Source organism: Salmo salar, chromosome 15 (genome assembly GCF_965601325.2).
Source record: "Salmo salar chromosome 15, fSalSal1, whole genome shotgun sequence".
Taxonomy (NCBI): domain Eukaryota; kingdom Metazoa; phylum Chordata; class Actinopteri; order Salmoniformes; family Salmonidae; genus Salmo; species Salmo salar.
In genome coordinates this window covers 94,983,661-95,009,174 of record NC_138305.1, presented here as the reverse complement: position 1 = coordinate 95,009,174, position 25,514 = coordinate 94,983,661, and the positions used below count along the sequence as shown (strand labels likewise).

The following is a 25,514-nucleotide window of genomic DNA, read 5'->3' as shown; positions in this document are numbered from 1 at the left end:
GCAGTCTGTGTGTAGCTGCTTTGTGGTGACAGCAGCCTGTGTGTAGCTGCATTGTGGTGACAGCAGCCTGTGTGTAGCTGCATTGTGGTGACAGCAGCCTGTGTGTAGCTGCTTTGTGGTGACAGCAGCCTGTGGTGACAGAAGTCTGTGCGTACCTGCATTGTGGTGACAGCAGTCTGTGTGTAGCTGCTTTGTGGTGACAACAGCCTGTGTGTAGCTGCTTTGTGGTGACAACAGCCTGTGTGTAGCTGCTTTGTGGTGACAGCAGCCTGTGTGTAGCTGCATTGTGGTGACAGCAGCCTGTGTGTAGCTGCTTTGTGGTGACAGCAGCCTGTGGTGACAGAAGTCTGTGCGTACCTGCATTGTGGTGACAGCAGTCTGTGTGTAGCTGTATTGTGGTGACAGCAGTCTGTGTGTAGCTGCTTTGTGGTGACAGCAGTCTGTGTGTAGCTGCTTTGTGGTGACAGCAGCCTGTGTGTAGCTGCATTATGGTGACAGCAGTCTGTGTGTAGCTGCTTTGTGGTGACAGCAGCCTGTGGTGACAACAGTCTGTGTGTAGCTGCATTGTGGTGACAGCAGCCTGTGTGTAGCTGCATTGTGGTGACAGCAGTCTGTGTGTAGCTGCATTGTGGTGACCGCAGCCTGTGTATAGCTGCATTGTGGTGACAGCAGTCTGTGTGTAGCTGCTTTGTGGTGACAGCAGCCTGTGTGTAGCTGCATTGTGGTGACAGCAGCCTGTGTGTAGCTGCATTGTGGTGACAGCAGCCTGTGTGTAGCTGCTTTGTGGTGACAGCAGCCTGTGGTGACAGAAGTCTGTGCGTACCTGCATTGTGGTGACAGCAGTCTGTGTGTAGCTGCTTTGTGGTGACAACAGCCTGTGTGTAGCTGCTTTGTGGTGACAACAGCCTGTGTGTAGCTGCTTTGTGGTGACAGCAGCCTGTGTGTAGCTGCATTGTGGTGACAGCAGCCTGTGTGTAGCTGCTTTGTGGTGACAGCAGCCTGTGGTGACAGAAGTCTGTGCGTACCTGCATTGTGGTGACAGCAGTCTGTGTGTAGCTGTATTGTGGTGACAGCAGTCTGTGTGTAGCTGCTTTGTGGTGACAGCAGTCTGTGTGTAGCTGCTTTGTGGTGACAGCAGCCTGTGTGTAGCTGCATTATGGTGACAGCAGTCTGTGTGTAGCTGCTTTGTGGTGACAGCAGCCTGTGGTGACAACAGTCTGTGTGTAGCTGCATTGTGGTGACAGCAGCCTGTGTGTAGCTGCATTGTGGTGACAGCAGTCTGTGTGTAGCTGCATTGTGGTGACCGCAGCCTGTGTATAGCTGCATTGTGGTGACAGCAGCCTGTGTGTAGCTGCATTGTGGTGACAGCAGCCTGTGGTGACAGCAGCCTGTGTGTAGCTGCTTTGTGGTGACAGCAGTCTGTGTGTAGCTGCATTGTGGTGACAGCAGTCTGTGTGTAGCTGCATTGTGGTGACAGCATCCTGTGTGTAGCTGCATTGTGGTGACAGCATCCTATGTGTAGCTGCATTGTGGTGACAGCAGTCTGTGTGTAGCTGCATTGTGGTGACAGCAGCCTGCGTGTAGCTGCATTGTGGTGACAGCAGTCTGTGTGTAGCTGCATTGTGGTGACAGCAGCCTGTGTGTAGCTGCATTGTGGTGACAGCAGTCTGTGTGTAGCTGCTTTGTGGTGACAGCAGCCTGTGTGTAGCTGCTTTGTGGTGACAGCAGCCTGTGTGTAGCTGCTTTGTGGTGACAGCAGCCTGTGTGTAGCTGCTTTGTGGTGACAGCAGCCTGTGTGTAGCTGCTTTGTGGTGACAGCAGCCTGTGTGTAGCTGCTTTGTGGTGACAGCAGCCTGTGTGTAGCTGCATTGTGGTGACAGCAGCCTGTGTGTAGCTGCTTTGTGGTGACAGCAGTCTGTGTGTAGCTGCTTTGTGGTGACAGCAGCCTGTGTGTAGCTGCTTTGTGATGACAGCAGCCTGTGTGTGTGGAGGCAGAGCGGCTGGAGATATATTGTCTTAATTAGGCCAATATGACACAGGTGCCCCCTGTGTGAGGAAAGTGAGAGAGACTGTCGCCTGCCGACTTGGGAGAGGTTCACAGATCCATCTACCAAGACAGAAACAGGGGTGGTGGATAGAGTTTCTATGGACTAGAAGAACAGGGAAATACCAAGACAGAAACAGGGGTGGTGGATAGAGTTTCTACGGACTAGAAGAACAGGGAAATACCAAGACAGAAACAGGGGTGGTGGGTAGAGTTTCTATGGACTAGAAGAACAGGGAAATACCAAGACAGAAACAGGGGTGGTAGAGTTTCTATGGACTAGAAGAACAGGGAAATACCAAGACAGAAACAGGAGTGGTGGATAGAGTTTCTACGGACTAGAAGAACAGGGAAATACCAAGACAGAAACAGGGGTGGTGGGTAGAGTTTCTACGGACTAGAAGAACAGGGAAATGTAAAACACATATCCTGTATGTCCTGACAGTAGACATTTAGAACCAGGCTATACACAATGGTATCACAACAGAACAGCACATAGCATAGGCATGTTGGGACAGGGGGATATTTGTTCCAATCATATAAGGTCAGATACCTTCCACCCACTCTGTCTGCACCAAGCAATCCGACCCCTACTGTACTTAGCTAGCTTAATCTATTTGTGTATTAATCCGGTTTGGAGCGAGCAGTCGCACTACGCTTCGCTCCACAGGTAATATTACACTTCACTACATTACAACGGCTTGATTTGTTTGATTTGAGCAATTCTTCTTAGCTAGCTACATAGCCGTCTTTGTATCAAAGATAATTGTGTAGTTTAGAGTAATTAGAGTAATTATCGAGGCTAGCTATCTTCGTCCTCCTAACGTAGTCAACACTGCTAGCTGCTAGCTAGCTAGTCATCACTGCTAGCTAGCCAACTTCTACCGACTAGCAGTACTGTAGAAACTATTACATTACAACGTAACGACTTGATTAGTGTGGTGTTAGTGTTAGTTAGCCAGCTACATAGTTGTCTTTGCTGTCTCTGTATCTAAGATAATTGTGTAGTTTGAGTAATTATCGAGGTGAGCTAGCCAGCCGCGACGCGACGCCAGACTTAGTCAACACACCTAGTCATCATTAACCCACTGCTAGCTAGCCAACTGTTACCTACTAGCAGCGCTGTAGATACTAATACTTTACAACGGAACGATTTGACTAGTGCAGTGTTAGCTAGCTAGCTACTTAGTTGTCTTTGTCATAGCTTGATAATTGTGTAGTTTAGTAATTATCGAGGTTAGCTAGCCAGCCATCGAGGTTAGCTAGCCAGCTATTTCAGTCCCCCGCGACGCCATTTTTCCTAACCCAGCCAACTATTACCGACGAGCAGCATTGTAGAAACTAAATACATTACAAGGAACGTCTTGATTAGTGTTATGTTAGCTAGCTAGCTACAAAGTTGCTTTGTATCATGACAAGGTGTAGTACTGAAACTATCGAGGTTACCTAGCCAGCTACACGTTCAAAGTCAACAACGCAGCCACTGCTAGCTAGCCTACTCCACCAGCCAGCAGTACTGTATCATTTTCGTCATTTTAGTCAATAAGATTTTTGCAACGTAAGCTTAACTTTCTGAACATTCGAGACATGTAGTCCACTTGTCATTCCAATCTCCTTTGCATTAGCGTAGCCTCTTCTGTAGCTTGTCTACTATGTGTCTGTCTATCCCTGTTCTCTCCCCTCTGCACAGGCCATACAAACGCTCCACACCGCGTGGCCGCTGCCACTCTAACCTGGTGGTCTCAGCGCGCACGACCCACGTGGAGTTCCAGGTCTCCGGCAGCCTCAGGAACTGCCGTTCTGCGGCCAACAAGGCTGAGTTCATCTCAGCCTATGCTACCCTCCAGTCCCTAGACTTCCTGGCGCTGACGGAAACATGGATTACCACAGATAACACTGCTACTCCTACTGCTCTCTCCTCGTCTGCCCACGTGTTCTCGCATACCCCTAGAGCATCGAGCCAGCGGGGTGGTGGCACTGGAATCCTCATCTCTCCCAAGTGGACATTCTCTCTTTCTCCCCTGACCCATCTGTCTATCTCCTCATTTGAATTTCATGCTGTCACAGTTACCAGCCCTTTCAAGCTTAACATCCTTATCATTTATCGCCCTCCAGGTTCCCTTGGAGAGTTCATCAATGAGCTTGACGCCTTGATAAGTTCCTTTCCTGAGGATGGCTCACCTCGCACAGTTCTGGGTGACTTTAACCTCCCCACGTCTACCTTTGACTCATTCCTCTCTGCCTCCTTCTTTCCACTCCTCTCCTCTTTTGACCTCACCCTCTCACCTTCCCCCCCTACTCACAAGGCAGGCAATACGCTTGACCTCATCTTTACTAGATGCTGTTCTTCCACTAATCTCATTGCAACTCCCCTCCAAGTCTCCGACCACTACCTTGTATCCTTTTCCCTCTCGCTCTCATCCAACACTTCTCACTCTGCCCCTACTCGGATGGTATTGCGCCGTCCCAACCTTCGCTCTCTCTCTCCCGCTACTCTCTCCTCTTCCATCCTATCATCTCTTCCCTCTGCTCAAACCTTCTCCAACCTATCTCCTGATTCTGCCTCCTCAACCCTCCTCTCCTCCCTCTCTGCATCCTTTGATTTCCTCTGTCCCCTATCCTCCAGGCCGGCTCGGTCCTCCCCTCCTGCTCCGTGGCTCGACGACTCACTGCGAGCTCACAGAACAGGGCTCCGGGCAGCCGAGCGGAAATGGAGGAAAACTCGCCTCCCTGCGGACCTGGCATCCTTTCACTCCCTCCTCTCTACATTTTCCTCTTCTGTCTCTGCTGCTAAAGCCACTTTCTACCACTCTAAACTCCAAGCATCTGCCTCTAACCCTAGGAAGCTCTTTGCTACCTTCTCCTCCCTCCTGAATCCTCCTCCCCCTCCCCCCCCCCCCTCCCTCTCTGCGGATGACTTCGTCAACCATTTTGAAAAGAAGGTTGACGACATCCGATCCTCGTTTGCTAAGTCAAACGACACCGCTGGTCCTGCTCACACTGCCCTACCCTGTGCTTTGACCTCTTTCTCCCCTCTCTCTCCAGATGAAATCTCGCGTCTTGTGACGGCCGGCCGCCCAACAACCTGCCCACTTGACCCTATCCCCTCCTCTCTTCTCCAGACCATTTCCGGAGACCTTCTCCCCTACCTCACCTCGCTCATCAACTCATCCTTGACCGCTGGCTACGTCCCTTCCGTCTTCAAGAGAGCGAGAGTTGCACCCCTTCTGAAAAAACCTACACTCGATCCCTCCGATGTCAACAACTACAGACCAGTATCCCTTCTTTCCTTTCTCTCCAAAACTCTTGAACGTGCCGTCCTTGGCCAGCTCTCTTGCTATCTCTCTCAGAATGACCTTCTTTATCCTAATCAGTCAGGTTTCAAGACTGGGCATTCAACTGAGACTGCTCTTCTCTGTGTCACGGAGGCTCTCCGCACTGCTAAAGCTAACTCTCTCTCCTCTGCTCTCATCCTTCTAGACCTATCTGCTGCCTTTGATACTGTGAACCATCAGATCCTCCTCTCCACCCTCTCCGAGCTGGGCATCTCCGGCGCGGCCCACGCTTGGATTGCGTCCTACCTGACAGGTCGCTCCTACCAGGTGGCGTGGCGAGAATCTGTCTCCGCACCACGTGCTCTCACCACTGGTGTCCCCCAGGGCTCTGTTCTAGGCCCTCTCCTATTCTCGCTATACACCAAGTCACTTGGCTCTGTCATATCCTCACATGGTCTCTCATATCATTGCTATGCAGATGACACACAATGAATCTTCTCCTTTCCCCCTTCTGACAACCAGGTGGCGAATCGCATCTCTGCATGTCTGGCAGACATATCAGTGTGGATGACGGATCACCACCTCAAGCTGAACCTCGGCAAGACGGAGCTGCTCTTCCTCCTGGGGAAGGACTGCCCGTTCCATGATCTCGCCATCACGGTTGACAACTCCCTTGTGTCCTCCTCCCAGAGTGCTAAGAGCCTCGGCGTGACCCTGTACAACACCCTGTCGTTCTCCACTAACATCAAGGCGGTGACCCGATCCTGTAGGTTCATGCTCTACAACATTCGCAGAGTACGACCCTGCCTCACACAGGGAGCGCCGCAGGTCCTAATCCAGGCACTTGTCATCTCCCGTCTGGATTACTGCAACTCGTTGTTGGCTGGGCTCCCTGCCTGTGCCATTAAACCCCTACAACTCATCCAGAACGCCGCAGCCCGTCTGGTGTTGAACCTTCCCAAGTTCTCTCACGTCACCCCGCTCCTCCGCTCTCTCCACTGGCTTCCAGTCGAAGCTCGCATCCGCTACAAGACCATGGTGCTTGCCTACGGAGCTGTGAGGGGAACGGCACCTCCGTACCTTCAGGTTCTGATCAGGCCTTACACCCAAACAAGGGCACTGCGTTCATCCACCTCTGGCCTGCTCGCCTCCCTACCTCTGAGGAAGCACAGTTCCCGCTCAGCCCAGTCAAAACTGTTCGCTGCTCTGGCACCCCAATGGTGGAACAAGCTCCCTCACGACGCCAGGACAGCGGAGTCAATCACCACCTTCCGGAGACACCTGAAACCCCACCTCTTTAAGGAATACCTGGGATAGGATAAAGTAATCCTTCTAACCCCCCCTTAAAAGATTTAGATGCACTATTGTAAAGTGGTTGTTCCACTGGATATTATAAGGTGAATGCACCAATTTGTAAGTCGCTCTGGATAAGAGCGTCTGCTAAATGACTTAAATGTAAATGTAAATGCAGTGAAATGCTGTATAAACTAGAGGTCGACCGATTAATCGACATGGCCGATTAATTCGGGACGATTTCAAGTTTTTATAACAATCATAACAAACCACCTATTATGCGAGTGCAGCAAGGAGCCAAGGTAAGTTGCTAGCTAGCATTAAACTTACCTTATAAAAAACAATCAATCAATCTTCACTAGTTACCTACACATAGTTGATGACATTACTAGGTTAACTAGCTTGTCCTGCATTGCATCTAGTCAATGCGGTGCATGTTAATTTATCATCGAATCACAGCCTACTTTGCCAAACGGGTGATGATTTAACAAAAGCACAATCGTTGCACGAATGTACCTAACCATAAACATCAATGCCTTTCTTAAAATCAATGCACAGAAGTATATTTTTTTAAACCTGCATATTTAGTTAAAATAAATTCATGTTAAGCAGGCAATATTAACTAGGGAAATTGTGTCACTTCTCTTGCGTTCATTGCATGCAGAATCAGGGTAAATGCAACAGCTTGTGCTCGTTGCAAACTAATTTGCCAGAATTTTACATAATTATGGCATAACATTGAAGGTTGTGCAATGTAACAGCAATATTTAGACTTACGGTTGCCACCCGTTCGATGTATTTCACTGAAAGAATAAACATTTTGTTTTCAAAATTATAGTTTCCATATTAATGACCAAAAGCTCGTATTTCTGTGTGTTTATTATATTATAATTAAGTCTATGAATTGATATTGGATAGAGCAGTCTGACTGAGCGATGGTAGGGAGCAGCAGACTCGTAAGCATTCATTCAAACAGCACTTTCCTGCGTTTGCCAGCAGCTCTTCGCAATGCTTGAAGCACAGCGCTGTTTATGACTTCAAGCCTATCAACTCCCGAGATTAGGCTGGTAATACTATAGTGCCTATAAGAACATCCAATAGTCAAAGGTATATGACATACAAACGGAATAGAGAGAAATAGTCCTATAAATTCCTATAATAACTACAACCTAAAACTTCTTAACTGGGAATATTGAAGACTCATGTTAAAAGGAACCACCAGTGTTGTATAGCACACTGTATTACTTATACAACTAATATAAGGACAGGACATGATACGGGAGTAGAAATGAACGTGGGCATTGTTTAATGCGTTTCACAGGAAGAACATTCCAAGCATTTCAACGTAGGTTGGCAAGGGGGGGGGGGGGGGGGGGGGGGGGGGGGGGGGTTACAGGTGCCCTAAAGTAACAAAACTAGAATATCAATACACAACAACCAGCTTTCATATGTTCTCATGTTCTGAGCAAGGAACTTAAACGTTAGCTTTTCTACATGGCACATATTGCCCTTTTACTTTATTCTCCAACACTGCGTTTTTTGCATTATTTAAACCAAATTCAACATGTTTCATTATTTATTTCAGACTAAATTGATTTTATTTATCTATTATATTAAGTAAAAATAAAAGTGTTCATTCAGTATTGTTGTAATTGTCATTATTACAAATATATATATATAAAAATTGGCCGATTTTAATCGGTGTCAGCTTTTCTTGGTCCTCCAATAATCGGTATCGGCATTGAAAAATCATAATCGGTCGACCGCTACTATAAACTAACCATAACACTAACTTTCTGCATGGAAAGGTTGCAGGAATGCTTTTGGTGGAATGCTAGAATCCCACTGTGTCCTCTCATCCATCAACAGTTACCATGCTCAAGAGACCAGGGGCCTCGTTTAGAAACTTTGCGTACGCACAAAATATACCCCAAAACATATTTTCAGAAATGGCGCATGCAGATATTTAGTGTTAAATTTACGCAAAGTTTATAAATGAGGCCTCAGATCTTGTCATCTCACTTGGGAATTCTACTAACGTATAGAATCCAATCTAACTGTAGCAGAATCCCCCTCCCCTGGACCCGGATCCAGAGAATCCCTCCTGGCTGATCCTTACAGGGAACGTGAAGGGGATGGGAATGCTTTGTCTACAGCTTCCAGCTTCACAGCTCTGGATGGTCACATTTGCTGTACCCCTGCTGATTATCCAGGGAATGTGTGCAAATAAATACTGGTAAGTAACTGTTTAATTACATAAACACTTGGCAATAAGCCCCCACCTCCCACAGTCTCTTTCCCAGCCTCTCCCCCCAGTCTCTCCTCCACTCTCTCTCCCCCAGTCTTTCCCCCCAGTCTCTCCTCCACTACTCTCTCCCCTCCAAACTCCCCCCAACCTCTCCCCTGCAGTCTCTCCCCCTGCAGTCTCTCCTCCACTCCCCCGTCTCACCCCCAGTCTCTCCTCCACTCCCCCGTCTCCCCCCCAGTCTCTCCCCCCAGTCTGTCCCCCCCCCCGTCGTACCTCCACTCTCTCTCCCCCAGTCTCTCCTCCACTCCCCCGTCTCTCCCCCCAGTCTGTCCCCCCCCCCCGTCGTACCTCCACTCTCTCTCCCCCAGTCTCTCCTCCACTCCCCCGTCTCCCCCAGTCTCTCCTCCCCAGTCTGTTCCCCCCCCCCCCCCCCCCCCCCCCCGTCGTGCCTCCACTCTCTCTCCCCCAGTCTCTCCTCCAGTCTCCACTTCAGTCCTGTCGATGTTAATGAGACTTTTCCTATAGTACACGATCAGGTTGAAAAGTGGTGGAATTGACCTTCAAGAAAGTGTGCTGATTGGCAGATGGTCATAGTTACACGAACACAGAGAGTCAAGACAGCCATCAAATAACCGAGAAAAAGAGACATTGAATGATTTGTGAATGAAATGTTTCTGCATGTTGAATCATTTAAAGACAGGTCAGACTGACCCCCCAGACTTGCGTTAAAGGGAATAGGAGACCCTCGCGAGGCCTAAATGCCTGTCCATGTTAGCATTTCAAGATGTGATGAAATCACTGTGCTCAGTGCTGCCTGGTCCCTATGCACATACAGTATCTGTACTGGAGTATGTGGGGACAGTTTGGGGAAGAGAGAGGGGGGAGGGAGAGAGACACATGAGACTTACCATGTGGTAGTTGACTATTTCCTGGAGGCTCTCCCCACACTTCTCCAGGCACTCCTGCAAGGAAAACAAGACACAATAGCTTCAGAATATTGTATTACAGCATTTTAACAAGATTAGAGACAGAGAGATCCAGTTCACTTGCCTAATGCTGCCATGCCAAGTCCAAGAGCCACAATAAAAATACAAGAGTGCAAATTTTGATTCATTCTATTTATGAAAGTAGCTAATATACATACACAAATAGTCAAATTAAGTTTAAATTGGTCAATTTTACTGGTTGACACTAACATTTTGAGTAAAAAAGAGGATTGTTTCCCCCATATTTGTCACGTCCTGACCAGTAAAAGGGGTTATTTGTCATTATAGTTGGTCAGGGCGTGGCAGGGGGGTGTTTGTTTTGTGTGTTTGGGTATTGTGGGTTTAGGTTCTAGTTTTACTATTTCTATGTGAGTTTTGGCAATGCACTCCAATTAGAGGCAGCTGGTTGTTGTTGACTCTAATTGGAGGCCATATTTTGTTGTGTTTGTTTTCACTTGTGTTTGTGGGTGGTTGTTTCTAGTATAGTCTGTGCACCTTACTGGACTGTTTTTCTAGTTTATTTTGATTAAGTGTTTTCTTTAATAAAATTAAGAAGATGAGCACTTTACCCGCTGCGTTTTGGTCCACTCAATACGACCCTAGTGACAATATTGTACAACACTAAGAGAACAACACTAAGTGAAACATAATTGGAGGCCAGGCTCTTTTCTATTTTTACAATGAAAAAATGACAAATAAGAGCAGCATTGATCCTCAGAATTAGACATAAGGGTAAACCCATTGGGGAGCCAAGCACTAGCAGTCCTTAATGTTGGTGGACAATCAGCTCTTAGGGAGAAAGTACTGGAGACGCTGGTCCTGAAAGCCTGGCCAAGACCCCACTCCAGGCCTGATTCCTCCTCTGACACTGACTAATCCATTAGTAGAGTATTCAGTTTACACACAGACTTACTCAGGCACGCGGTCAGAGAGCAGGAAAGCACCAACCACTCCCAAGACAAAGCATTAAGTAGAGCTAAGCCCATGACATGTTTTATAAACTCAGCAAAAAATGAAAATGTCCCTGTCTTTCAAAGAAAATTCGTAAAAATCCAAATAACTTCACAGATCTTCATTGTAAAGGGTTTAAACACTGTTTCCCATGCTTGTTCAATGAACCATAAACAATGAATGAACATGCACCTGTGGGACGGTCGTTAAGACACTAAAAGCTTACAGACGGTAGGCAATTAAGGTCACAGTTATGAAAACTTAGGACACTAAAGAGGCCTTTCTACTGACTCTGAAAAACACCAAAAGAAAGATGCCCAGGGTCCCTGCTCATTTGCGTGAACGTGCCTTAGGCATGCTGTAAGGAGGCATGAGGACTGCAGATGTGGCCAGGGCAATAAATTGCTATGTCCATACTGTGAGACGCCGCTACAGGGAGACAGGACGGACAGCTGATCGTCCTCGCAGTCACAGACTACGTGTAACAACACCTGCACAGGATAGGTACATCCGAACATCACACCATCGGGACAGGTACAGGATGGCAACAACAACTGAGTTACACCAGGAACGCACAATCCTTCCATCAGTGCTCAGACTGTCCGCAATAGGTTGAGAGAGGCTGGACTGAGGGCTTGTAGGCCTGTTGTAAGGCAGGTCCTCACCAGACATCACCGGCAACAACGTTGCCTATGGGCACAAACCCACCGTCACTGGACCAGACAGGACTGGCAAAAAGTGCTCTTCACTGACGAGTCGCGGTTTTGTCTCACCAGGCGTGATGATCGGGGATCCGCGTTATTCGTCGAAGGAATGAGCGTTATACCGAGGCCTGTACTCTGGAGCGAGATTGATTTGGAGGGTCCGTCATGGTCTGGGGCGGTGTGTCACAGCATCATCGGACTGAGCTTGTTGTCATTGCAGGCAATCTCAACGCTGTGCGTTACAGGGAAGACATCCTCCTCCCTCATGTGGTACCCTTCCTGCAGGCTCATCCTGACATGACCCTCCAGCATGACAATGCCACCAGCCATATGCTCCTTCTGTGTGTGATTTCCTGCAAGACAGGAATGTCAGTGTTCTACCATGGCCAGCGAAGAGCCCGGATCTCAATCCCATTGAGCATATCTGGGACCTGTTGGAACGGAGGGTGAGGGCTAGGGCCATTCCCCCCAGAAATGTCCGGGAACTTGCAGGTACCTTGGTGGAAGAATGGGGTAACATCTCCCAGCAAGAACTGCAAATCTGGTGCAGTCCATGAGGAGGAGATGCACTGCAGTACTTAATGCAGCTGGTGGCCACACCAGATACTGACTATCACTTTTGATTTTGACCCCTCCTTTGTTCAGGGACACATTATTCAATTTCTGTTAGTCACATGTCTGTGGTACTTGTTCAGTTTATGTCTCAGTTGTTGAATCTTGTTATGATCATACAAATATTTACACATGTTACATTTGCTGAAAATAAAGCAGTTGACAGTGAGAGGACGTTTCTTTGTTTGCTGAGTTTAGTAGTATATACATAGGGAGACAAGTTATGTGATGAGCCTTAAATATCCAGAAAACATAGATGTATGTGTAGTATGTGATTGATATTCAGTCAGTGTGTACAATAACAAGGTTATGAGGCTGTAACCAAACCAATAGATGATTGGTGAATAGACTTGAAATTCGACTTTATTCTGGATCCAACTAAACCTCACCGAGATCATCTCATCCTTCTTGCATTGTTGGGACAGGTCCCGTATCCCATTCACAAAGAGTTTGTTGGCACTGACATACGCCTTCCCTGCCTCGATCATCCCACTGCATAGCTTCACCAGCTAGGAGAGGAGAGAAGAGAAAGACAGAGAGAATGAGTGAGTGTGTGGGGGTCGGTAGAAGAAAGTAGGGTCTGTATACCAAGCATCAAATTATATATCTCGCTACATACAAGTCGATTCCATTCTTAAATACTGTATACACTAGAGGGACTTTCTCTGGCTTGTAAATGGACTGGTGAGATAAAAACCTTGAATGGGCCGTCCATGTGATTATATCACTGAGATGCTCTTGTAGCATACCATATTTTTCCCTTTCCACAGCAAATCCCTACATCATATTCCCACCTAACCCTTTTGTACATTTAAAAACATGCTCACCACACTTGGTGATTACGTGCGTCCTACGGTTGCATGTTGGTTTTAGCCCCCTCCATGATCATACTGTATCACCCATGGTAATGTGTGGTGTGGTGGAGAACATTCTCACATGTTAACCCGTGACATAAGAATGCAACTAAACACGCATGTCACCACTGAGGGGAAAATGTGGTCCAGGACTGGGGAATTAAAACCAGAGTGTTTAACTATGAAGACTTGTTGGTTATAACCACAAAGATACATCTATCAACTGATGTATCTACTCTATGGTTTAGCATAGGCCAGGATCTACTGTAACTGCCAAAAAGCTCTTCCAATCCATACACTGACGAATACACAGTGTCACGACTTCCGCCGAAGTCGGTCCCTCTCCTTGTTCGGGCGGCGTTCAGCGGTCGACGTCACCGGCCTTCTAGCCATCTCCGATCCACTTTTCATTTTCCATTTGTTTTGTCCTTGTCTTACACACCTGGTTTCATTCCTCCAATTACTTGTTCATTATTTAACCCTCTGTTCCCCCATGTTTATTTGTGAGTGATTGTTTGTTTGTAATACGGTCCGTTATTGTGGGCTCGCATATTTGCGTTGTATTTGTGAATATTTGAGTAAATTACGTTTATTACTCACATCTGCTGTCCTGTGCCTGACTCCTCTACACCAGTTACACACAGGCAATATTACACACAGAAAGATCACAAGTCACATTACTACACTGAACAAAAATATAAACGGAACATGCAACAATTTCAAAGATTTACAGTTCATATAAGGAAATCAGTCAATTTAAATAAATTAATCTGGCCCTAATCTATGGATTTCACATGACTGGGAATACAGATATGCATCTATTGGTCACAGATACCTTTAAAAAAATATAGGGTAAAAAAAAAGTCAGTATCTGGTATTGTCACATCCTGATTCGTTTCACCTGTCCTTGTCGTCACCCATCTTCCCCATTATCCCCTGGGTATTTATACCTGTGTTTTCTGTATGTCTGTGCCAGTTCGTCTTGTTTGCCAAGTCAACCAGCGGTTTTCTCTCAGCTCCTGCTTTCTCCCCCAGTCTCTCTCTTTCTCATCCTCCTGGTTTCTCCCCCAGTCTCTCTTTTTCTCATCCTCCTGGTTTTGACCCTTGTCTGTCCTGACTCTGAGCCCGCCTGCCTGACCACTCTGCCTGCCCCTGACCTCGAGCCTGCCTGCCGCCCTGTACCGTTTGGACTCTGCCCTGGCTATGAACGCTTGTCTGTCCCCGACCTGCCTTTTGTCTATCCCTTGGATTATAATAAATACCAGAGCTCAAACCATCTGCCTCCTGTGTCTGCATCTGGGTCTCGCCTTATGTCGTTATAGGTATGGATCTCGTCACGGTATCTCTGTGCATTCAAATTGCCATCGATAAAGTGCAATTGTGTTCATTGTCCGTAGCTTATGCCTGCCCATACCATAACCCCACCGCCACCATGGGGCACTCTGTTCACAATGATGACATCAGCAAACCGCTCGCCCACACGACACCATACACGCCATCTGCCCGGTACAGTTGAAACCAGGATTCATCCGTGAAGAGCACACTTCTCCAGCGTGCCAGTGGCTATCGAAGGTGAGCATTTGCCAACTAAAGTCAGTTATGATGCTGAACTGCTGTCAGGTCAAGACCCTGGTAGGATGTCGAGGATGCAGATGAGCTTCCCTAAGATGGTTTCTGACAGTTTGTGCAGATACTATTGGGTTGTGCAATCCCACAGTTTCCTCAGCTGTCCGGGTGGCTGGTCTCAGACGATCCCGCAGGTGAAGAAGCCGGTTGTGGAGTGCTGGCATGGTTACACGCGGTCTGAGGTTGTGAGGCCGGTTGGACGTACTGCCAAATTCTCTAAAACGACATTGGTAAAGAAATGAATATTCAATTCTCTGGCAACAGCACTGGTAGACATTCCTGCAGTCAGTATGCCAATTGCACACTCCCTCTCAACTTGACATCTATAGAATTGTGTTGTGTGATAAAACTACACATTTTATTGTGGCCTTTTATTGTCCCCAGCACAAGGTGCACATGTGGAATGATCATGCAGTTTAATCAGCTTCTTGATATGTCACACCTGTCAGGTGGATGGATTGTTCTTGGCAATGGGGAAATGCTCACTAACAGGGAAGTAAGCAAATGTGTGCACAACATTTTTAAGAAATACGCTTTTTGTGGGTATGGAACGTTTCTGGCATCTTTGATTTCAGCTCATGAAACATAGGACCAACACTTTCCATGTTGTGTTTCTATTTTTGTTCAGTATAATTTCCTAGAAGTCTACAGAGAGGTGGAAGACTTGAACCTAATAAGTCACCAAAAGGCCTGTCACAATGTTTAACTGCTGACAGCTGAACTTTGACATGTAGCCTAATATATGGTTCACTACAATGTTTGTTGTTTCTTTCTACATTCGCAAGACATTGAATCAAGGCCAGCCTCTCTCACTCTCACCCTGCTCAAGATACTCTTCTCAAGAAAAGTGCCATTTCCTAACAGCTGCTAGCCAGATTCAACTCAGGGCTGGCCAACAAACCCTATCCTCTCATGTTAATCACTCAAAGCCCTGTAGAACTGGGAGTGAACTGGACATGGGCTGCCAGTGTTTCCTGTTGAGAGGAGAGTCCCACCTGTTTCCCTACTGGAGGGAAAAGAAAAGGCGGAAGAGACAGGACTAGTGGCTTGACAGTTGGGTTCATGTTGGTGTACAGTAATGCCCTTCTGTGTATTGTGGCAGTACACTAGTGGTTTGGGCTTCAGGTGAGTTAACATTGTTGAGGCAAATTCAAACCCATATGAGTAACTTGGATATAACACTTCATATATGGTTCTCACGTATGTTTATTATTCAACAGTTAATACCAGAAGATGTAAGCTACAGTATGTATGAACTATATGCTAACCACCATATCATGACACCTGACGAGCCAAATAGCCTTATACCCTCACATACTGTCAAACAGAAACATTCTGCACTTTTCACCATCATTGCTCATTTGGAGCCCACTGCAGGATACCAACAGTGATGTTAGTGAAGCAGCAGACTAACCTCCCTGACACATAATTCAAGGTCATGCGGAACAGATGGAGTATCAACACAAAGCATCAGGATCCCTCGTTTAGAGAATAACCCAAAGCATTAGGCTCCCTCGTTTAGAGAATAACCCAAAGCATTAGGCTCCCTCGTTTAGAGAATAACCCAAAGCATCAGGCTCCCTCGTTTAGAGAATAACCCAAAGCATCAGGCTCCCTCGTTAGAGAATAACCCAAAGCATCAGGCTCCCTCGTTAGAGAATAACCCAAAGCATCAGGCTCCCTCGTTAGAGAATAACCCAAAGCATTAGGCTCCCTCGTTAGAGAATAACCCAAAGCATCAGGCTCCCTCGTTTAGAGATTAACCCAAAGCATTAGGCTCCCTCATTTAGAGCATAACCCAAAGCATCAGGCTCCCTCGTTTAGAGCATAACCCAAAGCATCAGGCTCCCTTGTTAGAGAATAACCCAAAGCATCAGGCTCCCTTGTTAGAGAATAACCCAAAGCATCCGGCTCCCTTGTTAGAGAATAACCCAAAGCATCCGGCTCCCTTGTTAGAGAATAACCCAAAGCATCAGGCTCCCTTGTTAGAGAATAACCCAAAGCATCAGGCTCCCTTGTTAGAGAATAACCCAAAGCATCAGGCTCCCTTGTTAGAGAATAACCCAAAGCATCAGGCTCCCTCTGTCACGTCCTGACCATAGTGAGTGTTATTTTCTATGGTAGATTAGGTCAGGGCGTGACGGGGTGTTTGTCTGGTTTTTGTATGTCTATGTTTTGGTTCTAGGTTTGTATTTCTATGTTGGTGTTATTTGGCATGACCTCCAATTAGAGGCAGCAGGTTGTCGTTGTCTCTAATTGGAGGTCCTATTTAAGGTTAGGTTTGTCCCACAGGTGTTTGTGGGTGATTGTTCTTCGTGAGGTTTATGTTCCTCCAGCGTCACGGTTTGTTGTTTTGTATTTACTTAAAGTGTTATTTGTTGCATTCGGTTTCACTGATTTAAATAAACATGTGGAACTACGAAAACGCTGCATCTTGGTCCACTCTTTCAAACTGCCGTGACACCCTCGTTAGAGAATAACCCAAAGCATCAGGCTCCCTCGTTAGAGAATAACCCAAAGCATCAGGCTCCCTCGTTAGAGAATAACCCAAAGCATCAGGCTCCCTCGTTAGAGAATAACCCAAAGCATTAGGCTCCCTCGTTAGAGAATAACCCAAAGCATCAGGCTCCCTCGTTTAGAGAATAACCCAAAGCATTAGGCTCCCTCATTTAGAGCATAACCCAAAGCATCAGGCTCCCTCGTTTAGAGCATAACCCAAAGCATCAGGCTCCCTTGTTAGAGAATAACCCAAAGCATCAGGCTCCCTCGTTAGAGAATAACCCAAAGCATCAGGCTCCCTCGTTAGAGAATAACCCAAAGCATCAGGCTCCCTCGTTAGAGAATAACCCAAAGCATCAGGCTCCCTCGTTAGAGAATAACCCAAAGCATCAGGCTCCCTCGTTAGAGAATAACCCAAAGCATCAGGCTCCCTCGTTAGAGAATAACCCAAAGCATCAGGCTCCCTCGTTAGAGAATAACCCAAAGCATCAGGCTCCCTCGTTAGAGGGTAACCCAGTGCTTTGAAAGCCAGTCTAATGCATTCTAATGCAGTCAGTCCTCTTCCCTTTTTCCCCTGCCCCGCGACGTCACATTTAGTCCACACAAACCTGAGCTGCTGAAACATTAAGCAAGTAATCTGAGTGAGATTATGCTTTCCTTTTCAATTGCACCCAGTACTCAGTGGTTTAACAAAGACAATCTTACAACAAGCATAAAGTGTTATACTGATGGGTGAAAATGTATTATAGTAGGATTCTCCAACTAGCCTACTGGTCCTACCTGTGATACGGTCTGATATACCACGGCTGTCAGCCAATCAGCATTCAGGGCTCGAACCAGCCAGTTTATAATATGTCTTATACTACAGGGATAATAGGAGATGTAGGATATCTGAAAAGGCTTCCTGTGGTTTGCTAAAAAGATAAACAAATATTTCTTACTTTGTCTAGTTTAGCTTCAATCTCTACCACCTCCGTCTCCACTTCATCAATGTTTGCCCTGCAAAATAAAAAACAGGACTTTGTTAGTACAGTAACATTGCATGTATCATACTTTTTTTCGCTATATATACACACACCACACATTTCCCACGTCGAAGGAAAGAGTGGGGAGGTTACATACATCAGACTGGCAGTGAGGTTCTTGGATCAGAACACAGACATGTTCAAGCCGAGACATACAGGCTGGTTTGGGAGTACTCTGGGGAGTGTTAACTGGCTAAATGAAAGAGAGATGCTGGCTGGAAACAATTGCACTCAGACATAAGAGTGACTGGATGTTCTGTAAAGCTGTGGTACAGTCACACCCCAAAACACCCTCATCTAGTCACCACCACCACCACCACCACACCCTAGAGAATATGGGACCTCTACCTCTGCCATGCTGTGAAGGAGTGCCCTATCCTAGCCCACACCACTGTTTATACATGCTTCAGCTGTGGGTGTGCACTGGGGCGGCTTCCTCAGATGGCTTGGAGACCACATCACAGGGTGAGATGACTGATATAGGGAGGGATCAGGGAGGAGGGATGTAATGTAATCATAACAGCTCAGTGAAACAGATCTACAGTATATCTGCTGCTTTCTCACTGTCTGCGCTGTGGGACTGGGAAGGTTTTACTTGACTGGAGTCAGTCAGTGTAAATCAGAAAACACATCATAGCTTCTTCTTCCCTCTTAGCTCTCTGTGTATGTATCTCCATATTAGCAGCGAGCAGCACATTTTCCATTAGAACAAGAGGAGATATCTCTCTCTCTCTCTCTCTCTCTGATGAAAGTAACTGTGTCATATATCGGCCATGAGTCGCTGCCAGGCCTGCTCCATCTCTCCACCTTTCTTCCCGTCTTTCTCTCTCCCTCTCTTCTCACCCCATCTTTTTTCCCTCTCCTCTCTCCCTCCTCCTCCCTCTCTCCCTTTCCCTCCTCCTCCTCCCCCTTCGCCTCCTAGATTAGGCCGGTTGGCTGACTCAGGCTATAGCATGCAAGTCTCAAGGCTCAGGGAAATACTGTAGGACGCCACGTGCTCTTGTCTTCCACTGTCTTCCTCTCTGCCCCCACAGCCACATGCTCTTGTCTTCCTCTCTGCCCCCACAGCCACGTGCTCTTGTCTTCCACTGTCTTCCTCTCTGCCCCCACAGCCATGTGCTCTTGTCTTCCACTGTCTTCCTCTCTGCTCCTACAGCCATGTGCTCTTGTCTTCCACTGTCTTCCTCTCTGCTCCTACAGCCATGTGCTCTTGTCTTCCACTGTCTTCCTCTCTGCTCCTACAGCCATGTGCTCTTGTCTTCCACTGTCTTCCTCTCTGCTCCTACAGCCATGTGCTCTTGTCTTCCACTGTCTTCCTCTCTGCTCCTATAGCCATGTGCTCTTGTCTTCCACTGTCTTCCTCTCTGCTCCTATAGCCATGTGCTCTTGTCTTCCACTGTCTTCCTCTCTGCTCCTACAGCCATGTGCTCTTGTCTTCCACTGTCTTCTTCTCTGCCCACACAGCCAGAGTCTTTACTGTCACTACTGTATACCCATTCAACTGGACCATGCGTGAATCCTCCAAACAGGGAATATTGGAAGAAGTTCATGGATTCCAACCATATTTCCTAATCAATACCAAACAGTCCTTCCTAATCAATACCATATGTCTGTGCTTTTATAACCTACAGTAAACCAGTGTTTCCCAACTCCGGTCGTCAAATACTCCCAACAGAACAAATTTTTGTTGCAACCCCGGACAAAAATATGTACTGTTGGGAGTACTGGAAGACCGGAGTTGGGAAACACTGAGTCCTAAACTGATTCCCCTTTCTTTGACCTAAACTGATTCCCCTGTTAATGACCTAAACTGATTCCCCTGTTAATGACCTAAACTGATTCCCCTGTTAATGACCTAAACTGATTCCCCTGTTAATGACCTAAACTGATTCCCCTGTTAATGACCTAAACTGATTCCCCTGTTAATGACCTAAACTGATTCCCCTGTTAATGACCTAAACTGATTCCCCTGTTAATGACCTAAACTGATTCCCCTGTTAATGACCTAAACTGATTCCCCTGTTAATGACCTAAACTGATTCCCCTGTTAATGACCTAACGGATTCCCCTTCGAGACGATTAGGCTTACTGACTGCACCCACCAGTAATCCTACTGCAAGTAACTCATAATGTTTTCATAGCTGATGTCAACTTTACACAGCCATGTTAATACATGATAACACCTGGGTCCCAGGCAGCTTCAGCTCTGCTTTAGTGGAGCTATATTTTGCTCAAGCCTCTGAGAGCATGACAGTTAGTACCCTTGTAATGTCACGGTTCTTTTACTCTCCCATGTGTCTGCAATGCGTGATGCTTAAACGGTGACCCATTTAAAAAAAGCATTTGCAGTTTATTCTCTTATTCTTTCTGAAGTTTCTTAAAGACTTGTTCTTCTTGTGACTGAGCATATGTATGGTAAACACTCTTCCTAGTTCCTACAGTATGCCTTTTTCTAATCAATACTGTTGTTATTAAATAACTATTGTTATTGGCAATAAAGGACAACAGTGAAGCATAGACAAGCATAGACAAGCTAGGTTGGACAGGGCTTTAGTTCAAAAACGTCCTGTATCGCAGGTGCAGCGAATCTTTCCTCCTGTCCATAGAAGAGAACTAGAGTGGACCCCCTGCAGGCAACACGTCTCTCCTCTGCAGTAGCCTAGCAGAGCTAACATGGAGTGGACCCCCTGCAGCTGTTAGCCTTCCAGATGTGTCTCTTTTGTGGTCGGGGGCTGGCTTGAGGGACAGCTGCTCACCCTGGCCCCAGGCCCTTCACGCCCATCGCCCTGTCTCACTGCACATGACTTCCATAATGGATGCGCACAGCGTCCCTAGGCTCGTCACCATGGTAACCATCCCCGAAGTGGGCCGCGGCAGTCACACCACAGGGAGTGTGTAGGTTATATGACACAACATGGTGTTCCAGACTCGACCACTTCCTGTGCTGAGTAGCCTTTAATCAATGGACCACTGCTGTTAGTAACTAATCAATACACCTTTACTGCCACTCAATAACAATAAACATGTCTATAGTGCTCTCACTCACACCACCAGGAAGTGCTATGTCCGCCACATTGATGTATATGACTCAACACAGTGTTAAAGGTGTGTACTGATGTCTGGTGAAATATGAATGAGTAGGGCTGTCCCCGACTAAAAAAAATATTGGTTGACCGAGAGTCATCTGTTCTTTCCACCAACCGAGTGGTCGAAATTCTAAAATGTGTACTTTTCCATATGTAGACACACCCTATGTTTGAATAAAATCAACTATATGTAGGCTACTGAGCTTGTCTGATGCTTTAACCACTGAGATTAAAAATGAAGACACACAAATTACTAAAGAGGGAGCCAGAGATAAATATTTCAAATTTTATTTAACTAGGCAAGTCAGTTAACTTCTTATGGAAGGTAGCGTCCCACCTGGCCAACATCCGGTGAAATTGCAGAGCGCGAAATTCAAATGACAGTATTATAAATATTTAACTTTCAAAAAATCACAAGTGTAATACATCAAAATAAAGCTTAACTTCTTGTTAATCCAGCCGCTGTGTCAGATTTGAAAAAGGTTTTACGGCGAAAGCAAACCATGCGATTATCTGAAGACAGCGCCCCGCATACAAACATGAAAAACATATTTCAACCAGGCAGGTGCGATACGAAAGTCAGAAATAGCGATATAAAAAATGGCTTATCTTTGATGATCTTCTTCTGTTGGCACTCCAAAAGGTCCCAGTTACATCACAAATGGCCCTTTTGTTTGATAATGTCCTTCTTTATATCCATAAAAACTCAGTTTAGCTGGCGCGCTTCAGTCAATAATCCACCCAGTTTCCCTCCATCAAAATGCATACAAAATTTATCCTAAACGTTACTAAGAAACTTTTCCATACAAGTCAAACAACGTTTATAATCAAACCTTAGGTACCCTAATACGTAAATAAACTAGAGGTCGACCGATTAATCGGAATGGCCGATTAATTGGGGCCGATTTCAAGTTTTCAGAACAATCGGTAATCGGTATTTTTGGCCACCAATTTGCCAATTTTTGTATTTTTTATTTATTTTTAAATTATTATTTTTACACCTTTATTTAACTAGGCAAGTCAGATTAAGAACACATTCTTATTTACAATGACGGCCTAGAAACGGGGGTTAACTGCCTTGTTCAGGGGGGATTCGTTTTTGCAACCTTTGGTTACCAGTCCAACGCTCTAACCACCTGCCTTACATTGCACTCCACAAGGATTAACAGGCTGACTACCTGTAACGCGAGGGCAGCAAGAAGCAAAGGTAAGTTGCTAGCTAGCATTAGACTTATAAAAAACTATCAATCTTAACATAATCACTAGTTAACTACACATGGTTGATGATATTACTAGTTTATTTAACGTGTCCTGCGTTGCATATGATCGATGCGGTGCCTGTTAATTTTCATTGAATCACAGCCTACTTCGACAAACGGGTGTTGATTTATCAAGCGCATTTGCGAAAAAAGTACTGTCGTTGCACCAATGTACCTAACCATAAACATCAATGCCTAACAGGAATATTTAGACTTAGTCACCCGTTAGATAAAATACGGAACGGTTCCGTATGTCACTGAAAGAAAACTTTTGTTTTCGAGATGATAGTTTCCAGATTCGACCATATTAAAGACCCAAGGCTCGTATTTCTGTGTGTTTATTATATTATAATTAAGTCTATGATTTGATAGAGCAGTCTGACTGCAGCAGGCTCGTAAGCATTCATTCAAACAGCCCTTCGCTGTGCTTCAAGCATTGCGCTGTTTATGACTTCAACCTGGGTGGGTATAATTTGTGGAACGTTCCAACAGGAATCTATTACAAAAACTTCGTAAATAACAAGGTTTCCAAAAAACAACGCATACAAAGTTGTATAGCGGCAGAATAAGATACCGGGTAGGGAGTGGTCTATTTCATTGCGTTTTTCACTCATCACGTTTATTCCGAAAAATGTCTGTCCTCACGTCTGTTTGCCTATGGACAAACATTAAGAATAAGCTACGAGGTGAGTTGATGCCTATTCGGCAGCTAGTTAGCTAGGTTTGTATGCGTTGCTACTTTGTATGCGTTGTTGGTTGGCAACCTTTTACTTTACGTTTTTTGGAACAGATTCCTGTTGGAACGTTCCACAAATTATACCCACCCCTTCAAGCCTATCAACTCCCAAGATTAGGCTGGTGTAACCGATGTGAAATGGCTGGCTAGTTAGCCGGGTGCACGCTAATAGTGTTTCAAACGTCACTCGCTCTGAGACTTGGAGTAGTTTTTTCCCTTCCTCTGCATGGGTAACGCTGCTTCGAGGGTGACTGTTGTCGATGTGTTCCTGGTTTGAGCCCAGGTAGGAGCGAGGAGAGGGACGGAAGCTATACTGTTACACTGGCAATACTAAAGTGCCTATAAGAACATCCAATAGTCAAAGGTATATGAAATACAAATCGTATAGAGAAATAGTCCTATAATTCCTATAATAATATAATAACTACAACCTAAAACTTCTTACCTGGGAATATTGAAGACTCATGTTAAAAGGAACCACTAGCTTTCATATGTTCCCATGTTCTGAGCAAGGCACTTAAACATTAGCTTTCTTACATGGCACATATTGCACTTTTACTTTCTTCTCCAACACTTTGTTTTGCATTATTTAAACCAAATTGAACATGTTTCATTATTTATTTGAGGCTAAATTGATTTTATTGATGTATTATATTAAGTTAAAATAAGTGTTCATTCAGCATTGTTGTAATTGTCATTATAAAAAAAACATATAATCGGCCGATTAATCGGCATCGGTTTTTTTTTTGCCATCCAATAATCGGTATCGGTGTTGAAAAATCATAATCGGTCGACCTCTAAAATAAACGATAAAATTTAAGACAGAGAATCGTTATTGTCTTTACTGGAGAAAAATACCTAAGAATGCACTCTCTTCCACACACTTGGAAACACTACAGCCAAAATGGGAGCCACCTAGAAAAACTACAATTTCGGGCTCATTTTTCCAAAAACCAGCCTGAAACTCTTTATAAAGACTGTTGACATCTAGTGGAAGCCCTAGGAACTGCAATCTGGGAGGACCTGGCCTTATAATAAAAGTGATAGCTATTGAAAATAGGGGTAGGCCGATTTCTTTTTTGGGGGGGGGGGGGGGGATGGGTTGTCCTCGGGGTTTCGCCTGCCATATCAGTTCTGTTATACTCACAGACATAATTTAAACAGTTCTAGAAACTTTAGAGTGTTTTCTAACCAATTATATGCATATCCTAGCTTCTGGGCCTGAGTAACAGGCAGTTTACTTTGGGCACGCTTTTCATCCGGACGTCAAAATACTGCCCCCTACCCAAGAGAGGTTAAGAACAAATTCTTATTTACAATGACGGCCTACCCCGGCCGATGTTGGGCCAATTGTGCACCGCCATATGGGACTCCCAATCACGGCCGGATGTGATACAGCCTGGAATCAAACCAGAGACTGTAGTGACGCCTCTTGCACTGAGATGCAGTGCCTTAGAGCGCTGCGCCACTCGGGAGCCCAACCAGAAGAAAAAAACCTGTTCCTGATCCTCCACCTTCCGTTGCTGCTGGCCTTCGCAGATTCTGCCGTTACGCTCCTGAAGTTGCCGGTAATACGCTACACCAACAGTCGGCAACCTTTTCCATTTGGAGTGCGAAGTTATCCTACCATTTCTACTGATCTGCGTGCCAGTTAGGATTTTCAGTTTCATTTCATTTATAATAAACTCTTCATATCTCAAAATCAATGTCATGTTGTTAGTCAAAATTCTAAATGAAAATGATCCAAATCTGAAAGTAACTTCTATTGCCATTATGTAAAAACAGCCTACATAAAGCCAACAAATAAAAACATTACAGACCGCAGGTAGAAAATATCCCATGAATCCGATTGGCTACACATGGCCAGATGGCAAGGAACTGGAAACGTTGTATCAACTATTGTATTAACTTGGTCAAACTTACAATGTTGCATCAAATATTCTGTCCCTCGGACTTTCCAGTGGCAGTGAGCTCAGCTGTAGGCTATTTTGCTCAAGGGATAAGAAGTGATCAGGTAGGTCTATTTTATGACGTTTCCACCGGATCAGAGCATGACAGTTTTCCCCCTTTCATGATGAGTTGTTATCGAAACGTAGAGAGCTGTAAAGATTTTTTAAATATGCTATGTTGAGGAACTATTGTCATTCTCAATGGATGTAAAAACAGACTTCGTTTAATTGCTTTTTGAGGAGAAGAAAAAATACTTTGAGAAGTTCCGTAGTGATGGTGAGTTGAGACAATCAGAAATAGTATCAGATCACCAAATGGGCACATTTATAGGCAGGCCTACATTTGCGCGCAGGCCAGGTAGACTAC

At 45.6% G+C, this 25,514-nt stretch overlaps 1 protein-coding gene across 1 annotated transcript in view; it reads right to left on the bottom strand.

The window, feature by feature from the left end:
- Positions 1–25,514, bottom strand: part of LOC106572560 (arf-GAP with coiled-coil, ANK repeat and PH domain-containing protein 3) — a 116,212-nt gene that overhangs the window by 41,557 nt on the left and 49,141 nt on the right. Inside the window, exons 2-4 of the mRNA XM_082962177.1 lie at positions 18,034–18,091; positions 12,503–12,622; positions 9,769–9,822 (exon numbers count right to left, since the gene is read on the bottom strand). Coding sequence (XP_082818303.1) covers positions 9,769–9,822; positions 12,503–12,622; positions 18,034–18,091 — 232 coding nt within the window. The remainder of the gene's footprint in view (positions 1–9,768; positions 9,823–12,502; positions 12,623–18,033; positions 18,092–25,514) is intronic.